General features: G+C 47.5%; 1 protein-coding gene across 2 annotated transcripts; it reads left to right on the plus strand.

Moving 5' to 3' along the window:
* The first annotated feature begins 94 nt into the window (after positions 1-94).
* snx1a (sorting nexin 1a) lies at positions 95-11,159 on the plus strand. Of its 2 annotated transcripts, none has more exons than XM_060060290.1 (15): positions 95-231; positions 1,358-2,477; positions 3,123-3,265; positions 3,740-3,806; positions 4,022-4,065; positions 4,565-4,706; positions 5,427-5,505; positions 6,301-6,376; positions 6,746-6,859; positions 7,642-7,735; positions 8,045-8,250; positions 8,558-8,701; positions 8,957-9,037; positions 9,376-9,447; positions 9,726-11,159. In XM_060060290.1, the coding sequence occupies exons 1-15, from the start codon at positions 97-99 to the stop codon at positions 9,774-9,776; spliced, it is 2,568 nt and encodes an 855-aa protein (XP_059916273.1). In that variant the 5' UTR covers positions 95-96; the 3' UTR covers positions 9,777-11,159. The 2 variants fall into 2 exon arrangements, with proteins under 2 accessions (XP_059916273.1, XP_059916274.1); XM_060060291.1 differs by lacking the exon at positions 95-231 and adding an exon at positions 455-667.
* The last annotated feature ends 67 nt before the right edge of the window (positions 11,160-11,226 follow it).

An 11,226-nucleotide genomic window follows, 5' to 3' on the forward strand; every position in this document is an offset into this window, starting at 1 on the left:
TTGATCTCCACAGTCAGCACACACAGAAAAAAAAAGAAAAGGGAGCGGGATCAGTGTGACGGCACCTCCCCAGAAGTCCGTCAGATAACAGTGAAGATGGCGACCAGTTCAGAACGCACCAGTCCTCCTCCTTTCCCCGACTCGGAGGACCAAGACCTGGCGGAATGTGAGGGTGTGGGAGACCGTGTGAGCGACGAGGACGGAGACGGAGACGACCTTTTCCTATCGGCGGTATGTCTCGTAGTGCGATGGTAGAGGCGACGCGCCTCGCCTACTTGTTTGCTAACGTTTGACAGGCTAAGCTAACGCTGCTAACCAGAGACTTGCCCGTAAAGTTGAGGGTTTGAAAGGGGCTGACAGTGCAGTATGTGGGTCGCCTCAGGAGATTGAGAGTTAATGTTGTTATTTCAAGCGGTCACACGGACGTGCTGACTGTAGCGGACGGTTCACCGATAACCCCGAACGAGTTTGGTTTGTGCAGGATTTACAAGGACGCTTAACGTTTGCACCGATACAGAACAGCATTTTTTTTGGATTGCTTTTCCTTTTTAAAAACTCGTTGAGTCTGTATGGTCTGTTTTTATAGTAAACTTTTTGGTTATAGTTGGCAAGCGACTGTTGTGAAATAAGACCGTTTCGCTGTGATTTGTTGCTAACATTCATCACGGTAGGCTGGTGTCATTTTTATTTAAATTATGAATTAATGGAATTGATGTTGTCTTCAGGGAATCTGTGACGTTATCATTGAACGGCAGATTTATTTATCTTCAGCTCATCAAAGTACGCGATCAGACGAAATCAATTGGTTAAACTATCCTTGCACATTCAATCCAGTAGGCTACTGTAACGTTGTACGGTTTTCTCTCTGTATTTGGAATTCCACGATTGTGAAATCTGTCGTTTTTGCGTAGTTTTTAAGCGTATAAAATGCTCCTTGAGCTCAAATGTCATGTGAGGCTCAGCTGTGGTCACATGTCCAGAACCCGGATGCTTTCTTCTTCAAGAGCTCTCTGATCTGTGACATGTTACATTTGATTTGCACCAATCTCCAGCAATGAAACATAATTGCACTCACTCATTGCGTTACTAGGTCATATTTTGTATGAATTGCATGCAAGATATGAATATGTAATTCTGAATAAGATATTAAGTTTTAATTTATTTTGTAGTGTGTGTGTGTGCGTGCATAATGTCAATAATTAAGAATTCTGATTCATTATCACAGTGAATCAATAATGAATTAATAATTAATCAATAGACCCTGATGTTTTTAAAGGGCAGCGACTATCGTGTTTTGCATTCAAGTGCCCAGAAGTACCCATTTCAACCGTCATCTCTTTAAACACCTTTCCCACAGAGCGGTCCTACAATGTCAGACATGGACCCTGCACTGCCAACAACGATAACCAATGCACCCAGCGAGGTACTGTTTGAGCCGCCCCTTGACCTCATGAGTAGCCCCATCCTTGAGACGGAAACCAAGCCGGCCGCAGCCGTGGTCAAACCCCTGGTCGAAGCCGCGGTCGAGACCGTGGCCGAACCTGTGGCCGAACTCGTGGAGGAACCCCTGGATGAGTTTGATGACCTCGTGGACCTCTCGACGGACGTCCAGAGCGTCCAGGCGACCGCCGCCGCCGCCGCAGAGAGCCCCTTGGTGGAGGTCGAGGCCGAGACGCCCTCAGAAGAAGCCTGCGAGGATTTTGTCGACCTATCGGGAAGTGATAGCGACTCGTCACAGGAGGAAACGCTGCCGGAGGTTCCTGCTGACTCGGCGGCAGCTTCGTCCGACCCACAGGACGTGAGCACTGCCCTCCCCCCCGGCGATGTCACCACAGGAAGCGCCGCGCACGGGGAGGCCGGAGCTCTGCTCGAGGTCGACATCGGCCAGGCCTCTGCCAACGGCGAAAAACAACCGCTGTCCGAAGACCTCTTCTTCGACCCCCTGGCAAACCTCGCCGACGCCGGGCCGCCTCCCACGGCCGCGGTGAAGCAACCCGCCCCCCCCCCCCAGCAGCAGCAGCAGCCGCAGCAGCCTCCCCTGGACCTGTTTGAAGACGATCCCAACGACCTGTTCGGGGAGTCCCGGCACGCCAAGTCGGCCAAGCAGCCGCAGCCCTCCAGCCTCTTCGGCGAGGTGGACGAGGACATCTTCGGCGAGCCGCTGGGCGCCCCCGCCGCTAAGAAAGCCGGGAACATGGCGAGCCGGGAACAGAGGGAGACCACGGTCGGGACCAAGACCAGCGGTCTCGGTGGTGGTGGTGGTGGTGGTGGTGCTGGTGCTGGTTTTGGTGACGTGGGCGGGCCTTTAAATAACAACTACGAGAAGGAACCGGCCGACATTTTTTCTGAGGAAGCGGTTACCATAGCGCCCACTGCCGCCAAGGCCGCCGCCGCCGCCGCCGCTGCCGCCAGCAGCTCCAGCAGCTCCAGGACCAACGGGGTCCACGGGGCGGCCGAAGAGGGAGATGTATTCGCAGGTGGGTCGGTGGCTCCTGTTTCTTTCCCTCGACAATTGATCAAATCTGAAAGCTATTAAAACGCCATCCAAAAGTAACAATCTAAAAGCTTTGCTTTTAGATGGCATGCAATATTTAGACCGTTGGCAAACACCCGTTAAAAACCACAGTGTAGCTCAGTGCCTAATAAAACGGCCTCATGTTCAGTTAATATTAACTTCTGAAAGGGGGTGAGTGTAAAGGTAAGGTTCTTTACATACTGGGACCCCCTGTGCAGGGATAGGGCAGGAGAATGGGGCATATGGCAATAATAGCTGTATGTAAAGTTCCTTTTTATACGCCTTCCGATATCTACTGCAGGACTTGTGTGACAGCGATATCCAAATTTTATGTGATGGCTGAATCTCCTCTTTAACACCGTTACCGATCTCTGTAAACTTCATTCTGGACCTTGGTTTACTCTACTTAAATGTTTTAGACTGAAATTCTAGCCAATTTTGAATTGCTTTCATCAATCCATCACTGCTACACCTCCTACCTTTATATTGTGACGCATGTCAGTTTTAAATGGCCCTCTCAACATCATCAAACCCATTGATTCAACGCTAGCTCTACCATCAGTCTGTGTGATAAACTAACCCCTGTGCTTGTGGTGGTGGTGGGCAGAAGCCACAGTAGAGCTGTCTCTGGACAGCCCCAGGGCCGACAGGAAGAAGAACACTACAGCAGCCAAGCCATCCACATCTGCAACCACCCTGTCTTCTGCTGCCACCGACCTGTCCAAGACACACTCTGCCAGCCTGGAGGAGGTAAACCGCCGTGTCTGCATCTATATACACGTACACACCTCTGCATCCACTTCCACCTCTCCACCCATACACACATCCATGTCTCTCTGTACACATACACATCTCTACATGCATATAAACATACACAGCGATAATCATACATATTCATGGGAACATTCTGATGGCTGGTTGAGGTACACATCCATATATGCAAACACATCCGTTTACGGATAGACATCCAATCCATCTACACAGCCATATAAACAACTATTTGCGTAACCATAATCAATATGCACATCTGAATATAAATCCACATCCTGACTGGGCCTATATCCATGGCAATACCTCTACGGACACCCATGTACATGTACACATCCAAATACATACATTTACGTCAAAATGTATTCTGAACAATGAGTGGCTGAAGCTAAAAAGACATGTCTACCATTGTGGGGAAAAAGACACTTTTTGATTGTTTTGTTTTCATTCCTGTAGCTGGAAGAGGAGGAACAGGAAGATAACTTTGATGTCAACATCTCTGTGACCAACCCAGAGAAAATAGGTGAGGGGATGTGAATGGAGACGATGACTGAGAACTCGATCTGCTGTGGGCTGGGAGACCACCCCCACCTACTCTTAAGCCTCTTAGTTGTTGCAAATGCATTAGCTGGAAATCCTAACCCTAACCCTAACAGTATCTACGTTTCTGTGGGTTCGATATTAAGACTTTTAGCATTGTTGGTTGTTTCTTCCAACTAATCTCTCCTCTCATTCCAGGTGATGGCATGAATGCGTACATGGCCTACAAAGTCTCCACGCAGGTAAACTCTGCCTCTTTCTGAAACCTTATCAACCATGAAGCTTTCAGTTCTCCATTTGAGAAGGCGGAACCAATGTCTCCGATAACACCACATTGTATATTCTTCATGCTCCACAAAAGGGCATGTTCCATAGAAATCTATCCTTTCTTCACACTTCAGTTTTGTGCATTGTCTTCATGATGTATTAGCGATTACAAAAAAAACATCAGAAATATCATTCTGTAACTTGGTTTACTCTACTTAAATATTTTAGACTGAAATTCTAGCCAATTTTGAATTGCTTTCATCAATCTTCAGTCCTACACCTCCTATCTTATATCGTGACGTCAGTTTTAAATGGCCCTTTCAAGATCATCAAACCCATAATTCGTTTTATTGGCCTTCACGCAGGCATTCCGGATTCCAGTTTTTTAACTTTTCCTTTTATCAACGTATGGACCCGTGCCCGCTCTGCCTGACCTCCCTGCTGGTGCCCCCGTTCTTCCTGTTTCCTCTCCAGACGACGCTCGCCATGTTCCGCACCAAGACGTTCACGGTGCGACGACGCTTCAGCGACTTCCTGGGCCTCTACGAGAAGCTGACGGAGAAACACGCGCCCAACGGCTTCATCGTACCGCCGCCGCCAGAGAAGAGCATTATGGGTAAGTAGGGCTGGGCGATGAATCGAATTTCGATCTCAAAATTAACCTAGTTTTATAGAAGGGGCAGAACAGCTGGTTTCAAATCTGTATATTATTTTAGATTGGAACATTTTCTTTTGACCATTTTGTGTATTTTTTTTAAGGCGAAATTTCAAAGTTCTCAGTTAAAGCGTTTCTTTTGGGAGAGACATGCTGAATAAATACGTCATGTTTTCAAACTCAAAAATAATCGCTTGAATAATCAGGATTTCAATATTGACCAAAATAATCGGGATTATGATTTTTCACATAATCGAGCAGCTCTATTGGGCAAGCGCCGGCTCCCTTCTGCTCCCTTCTTCCCCGGGTTTTGTTTAGTGATCGACTGATATATCGGTCGATATTTGCTTTATAGGCATTTGCAGATTTTTTTCGCCTTTTTATGTTTGGGGATATTTTTCCTGCCGTGATTTACAGACCGTTCAATAAATGTTCCTTTATTAGATTGAGACTCGTAACATTTGTGACCATCATTGTGTTATTTTTATGATCTAAATTGAGGGAGCAAAATCAGTATCGGCTCAAGAAAATCGGTATCGGCATATCGGCTAAAGCTGATGAAAAAAGAATCGGTCTATCCCTTGTTTTGTTTGTTTGACCCATAGTAAGCGAACATTTTGGGAGTGGATAAGTGCGGTGGTTCATCCCCCGAGTGTGTTGCGTTCTCTCTCCCCTCCCCAGGCATGACCAAGGTGAAGGTGGGGAAGGAGGACTCGTCCTCTGGGGAGTTTGTGGAGAGGAGGAGGGCGGCCCTGGAGAGGTACGCAAGTAGTGACGAACACCACGGCGTCGGATTAGAATGTCTGTCATAGTCCATCATTAGGATTGAGGTAATTAGAAAAAAACTCCCGTCTAGTCACCTGACACACATCCAGTAATTACAGAGCGGGGTGAGACGGTGAGTGCAGAGACGGGTCATTTGTTGGGGTTGGGGGGGGGGGGGGGGAGGGACTGAGAAACAGCGTGCCATCATGTGAGACATGGCAGGGATATCGTGTTGGCTTCATGCACGGCATTGCTTATCTGGTATCTTAGTTCTGCTTTTTTGTTTTTCGAACCATGACAACCACAGGGTACACAGTTGTGCAAATGGACAAGGTCATCGATAAAGCCCTCGCCGTGGTTCATTTATTGTCTGTGAGGGGGGGGGGGGGGGGGGTGGGTGGACTGGCTGGTTGAAGGTTGTGTCAACAATAAAGTAAAGCAGTAGCTGGCTCACTTTCCAAGACTATAATGAATGGATGCTTAAAGAGGAACTCTGGTTTCAACTTTCATTGGGCTAGAGTGGTCACTACTGGGTTTCATTGCGTCAGGAATTCCCCTTTTCTTGCTCCATTTGTATTATCCGCATACATTCGCTGACCATTAGTCTAATTGTAGTGAATCTGTTCGATGACTGCTCGTAGTAAACCACTATTTAAATAGTGACTGTCAATGTTTGATCTTCGGAAATGTCTAAAAAATTTATAAAAAGCATTTATGTAATCACCTGACATGTCGAGCAGTGTTGTAGGAATCCTAGGAATGAACAGGTGTTTGGTTGCACCCCCCCCAGGTACCTGCAGAGAGTGGTGTGCCACCCGTCCCTTCTGCAAGACCCCGACGTCAGAGAGTTCCTGGAGAAGGAGGAGGTGGGTTAGAGAGAGAGAGAGGTTTAGATAGTTTGATTGGAGAGAGGTTTAGGCTTAGTTAGATCTGAGAGAGGTTAAGATATCGTCGGATTAGAGAGAGGTTTAGATATAAGTAGATCTGAGAGAGGTTTAGATATCGTTTGATTGGAGGGAGGTTTAGACGTAGCTAGATCTGAGAGAGGTTAAGATATAGTTCGATTTGAGAGCGGTTTAGATATAGTTGGATTTGGGAGAGGTCTAGAGACGGTTCGATTTAAGAACGACTTAAGTGAGTGGGTGTTAGAAATAGGCTCCGAGAGGCGTAGGTTCAGACACTGTATGACGTAAGTGAGGTTAGATGGGATTATTGATGTGTGTGTGTGTGTGTAGTTACCCAGGGCGGTGAGCACCCAGGCTCTGAGCGGCGCCGGCTTCCTCAAGATGCTCAACAAGGCGACGGACGCCGTCAGCAAGATGACCATCAAGATGAATGAGTCCGACGTGGTGGGTGGTCCTCCTCATCGTCTTCCTCATCCAGGGGGGAGGGGGTATGTGGTGCTGATGGTGTGTTCCAGATGCCTCTGACACCAGCCTTCCGAGTTGCAAGTGGGGAAATCTCCACGGAGGCACGCCCCCTTTTGGCCACGCCCCCTTTTGGTCAAGCCTCCTCGGAATTCTGAGAGTATACCTAGTTTGTATTTGTAACACGTTGCTCATCTTAATGTCGATTTTATGCATTAGACAGTCTTGGTGTGAGTGCAATACAACGTAAAGTTGTTTGTTTTAGAGTTGGTTTGCTAAAAACGCTAATGTAGCTAACAATAAACAACGACTAGCCAATTTCATGACACCATCACAATGACGAACGGGAACGCTCTAGGTGCTCCGAGACCGGAAATGAAGTGCAACTCGGAAGGCTGGTGTCCGGGGCATCTGGATCACACCATCACTTATCGCCTGGGTTGCGTCTGAAAAGTTTTTTCCCCCCAGTCAATCAGCGCCCTGAACTCAGTCACTAAGTGATACCGGACCACTGGACAATGCACTTTGACACATTCACCCCGGCCATTTTGGACAATACAATTTTTGACATCTCACTGTTTATCCGGTTTTAATTTGATATATATTTAGAATATTCTCCATTTCTGTTAAACTTCTATTCTATTATTTTTTTTTTTATTCTATTGTATTTTAATTGAAAGAAAATACAGCGTGCGTTACGCAAACATTTGACTGCGTGTCCTGTACGAGTACGTGACGAATCCAAACCTCTGAACCTCTTGCAGTGGTTCGAGGACAAGCTGCAGGAGGTGGAGGCGGCCGACCAGCAGTTCAGGAAGCTCCACGGCATGGTGGAGTCTCTGGTGGTCCACAGGAAAGGTCAGCCCGCCGTCCGCAACACACCCCGTCACGTCATTATTAGGGCTGGGTAAAAATATCGATTCATCAATGCACTGCAATTAATTTGTTCTCGATTCAATTAAAAAAAAAAAAAAAAAAGCATACTCAGTCATTGTAATCTAGAAGCGAGTATTTCTAAATGTACATGCCCTTTTACATTTACGGGGATATTCCTGAAACGCGTCCAAGGAGAACGGAGGGGAAAAGATTGTTTTCGCCCCGTGTGGACGGGGGGCCCGACTTTCATCGTCTCCTCTCCCTCTCCCCCCCCCCCCCCCCCCCCGGCAGAGCTGTCCCTCAACACGGCCTGCTTCTCCAAGAGCGTGGCCATGCTGGGCAGCTCGGAGGACAACACGGCGCTGTCCCGCGCCCTGTCCCAGCTGGCCGAGGTGGAGGACAAGATGGAGCAGCTGCACCAGGAGCAGGCGTCCTGCGACTCCTTCAGCTTCGCCGAGCTCATCGCCGACTACATCCGCCTCCTGGGCTCTGTCCGGGTACGTGCGTGCGTGCGCATGTCTGAGTAGGGGGGTACCGAAAGGCGTAGTTATGGTTCCACGTTGACGCCACGCTAGGGGGTCTTACCGACCCATTACGTCCTTGCGGACCCTCCTTGCGTCCACCGCAAGGTCGGTTAACGTAAACCTGACGCAGAACCAAAACGGGTCCACGACTGCGTGGAACCATAACTAAGCCTTCGTGCAGTGGGTTTTCCGGTGCCGGAAAAAAGTGCGTGGCCAGCGCTCGCCTGATGACTAAGAGACGCGTTGGGTACGTAGTAACGCGTCCGCCGGCTCTCCCTAGGGCTCCTTCGATCACCGTATGAAGGCGTGGCAGCGCTGGCAGGACGCCCAGACCATGCTGCAGAAGAAGCGCGAGTCGGAGGCCAAGCTGCTCTGGGCCAACAAGCCGGACAAGCTGCAGCAGGCTAAGGACGACATCGCTGAGGTACGCCCCCGACCCACCCCCCCCCCCCCCCCCCACCCCACCCCCACTGTAATCTGATTGGCCACTCGAGTGCCACGCCCACTAAATGTGGTGCATTAAATAAATGACTCAATGTTGTGGTGCATCCGTCCTCTGCTTTGCAAAGGCCCGGGGTTGTAGTCTGGAGAAGTGAACACGATCTTTCATCGCGGCTGATGTGTGCGATCATCCCTCCCACTGGACCTGACGAGCCCTCCGCCCTCTTTCCCTCCACAGTGGGAGGCCAAGGTGACCCAGTACGAGGGAGACTTTGACCGGGTGTCCTCCACTGTGCGCAAAGAAGTCGTCCGCTTTGAGGTAAACGCACATATTGTCTTGCAAAGAAGTCCCCGTGCAAAGCCTGTTGGCCCTCAGGTGCTGGTGAGATGCGGTCAACAACGGTATATAAAGTCAAAGAAGTGTCAAATCACCGCACACTGCTATACGCTGATAAGCTGTTTATTTCGTGAACGACGCGTTTCGCTGTTGCTTCGTCAGGCACACATATTTTCTTACTAGACAATGACAAAGAATACACTCATAAACACACATTCTCACCCCTCCCCTTCCCTTCTCTCACTCAAACACACGTGCACATGCGGGCAGTCACTTTCACTCACTTACTCACTCACCTCTGTGTGTGTGTGTTCTCACAGAAGGAGAAGGTGAAGAACTTCAAGAGGCAGATCATCAAGTACCTCGAGGCTCAGCTCAAGGCTCAGCAACAGGTGAGCCTCTGCCCTGATGGGGTTTAAAGTTAATCAATGTTTACATCAAATCACGTTCAGCACAGGTCAGTATTCTATTGTATTCATCATTGTAGCCCTGCTTCATATTCCACTAATATTCTCTTATTGGGTGATGTTCTGAGCATTTAGGCTGTTGTATAGAAGTAGAAAGCGTATTAATGTTTCTTACATTTATTCATTGAGTGGACAATTCTACAATTGGATAAATCGGGAGCAGTTTAGCAACAATACTAACGTAGCTCCCCATCTCTCCTCAGCTCATTAAATACTGGGATGCGTTCTTACCCGAGGCTAAAGCCATCGCCTAGCCCGTGGACGTTAGCCCTTTGGAGGACAGAAGAGGCTGCCTTCTCTGATACACTTACCTCTTGCCTTTTTTTAAAACCAAGGAGAAGAAGAACAGGTGCATTGTAAAAGGGAGAAGAGATGCAATCCAGTTTTGTTTTTTAAGAAATCACACTATAACACATAGCCCTTTATTCTATTGCATTGATAATTTTATATCTATTTTTTTGTTTAACCGTACACAAATATTTTCTTATTAGACGATGACAAAGAATACACACACACACACACACAGGTAAGTGTTTCACGATGATTCCATTGATTTCCACGGGGATAACGGGGGATTGTTCTCAGGACAGTATACGCCCCCTACATTGATCAGCCAGTCCTCTTAACATTAGCGTTGTTGATTGTTTACAACAGGGCGTCTCGCCCGCGACAAAGGTAAGAGCCAGGGTAGCTCATCGTTTTGTCCGCTGTACAGAAGCTGACTTCTGTTCTCTATAAGGGAGGGGGGGGGGGGGGTTGGGGTATTGAAAAAAGTATGAAGAGTTATAAAAATGAAATTGGTTACCACAGGAAACCATGTTGGCACTTCCTCCCAGAGTAGTTCTGGCATTTTTCTTTCTTTTTTTCAGATAAAAATAACCGTTGGTTGTGAGATTGTTGCAGAGGATCAGAGCATTATATTTGTTGGCCATGCAAGTGTGGTGTTGGGTAAGGGACGGGGGTTGTTATGTTATATAGGCTGTTGCTGTGACTGTGATGCAGGTCAAGGTCCTGTGTATACTGAACGATATTTCACTTGTGTCCAAAACAAAAAGAAACTCGCCACAGAACTTTATATGGATGTGCCTTTTTTCAAATTTCAACAAAAAAAATCTGCCCCCGTAACTTTAATTAGAATCTTTTTTCTACGTATTGCAGGGGCATATTGAAATGGCAATTATTTTACTAATGACCATAATTAGCTGAAGACATCTAGTTTACATGGGACTTATTGGTTTGGCCAACAGATACATCAAACTGCTGTTATCTTGATCGATTTAATCTGAGTTCAGCATTACCCGTCACCAAAATTATCCTTGTTTTAACCAGCAATGAGCCCGGTTTCTTTTCCCTTGTGTCGCCTCATTTTATTTGTATGAGGGCTTGAACTTCACACGTCATGGGTTGGCCTCGCAGGAAACTGCGGTGCCAACCCATCTCACTATGGTTACTATCGGAAGACATTCCTTTGCACAGGTCACGTTGCTCCTTATAAAAACAATCACTAGACCCTAAATGTCGGAAATTCAGAATTTGTCTTCATATGTAGCCTTCTGTAAATCAAATGCTGCCATCACTTGTGAACGTGCACAGTGTCAAGAAAAATACATGAAATAAAAGTTGCACTTTTCACATTTCTTGGCCTCCCTGGAATTCATATTTTACTGTGGTTTGCACTTCATATGCAGAAAAGTTATCTGCCTA

This window comes from Gadus macrocephalus, chromosome 9 (assembly GCF_031168955.1).
Source record: "Gadus macrocephalus chromosome 9, ASM3116895v1".
NCBI lineage: Eukaryota > Metazoa > Chordata > Actinopteri > Gadiformes > Gadidae > Gadus > Gadus macrocephalus.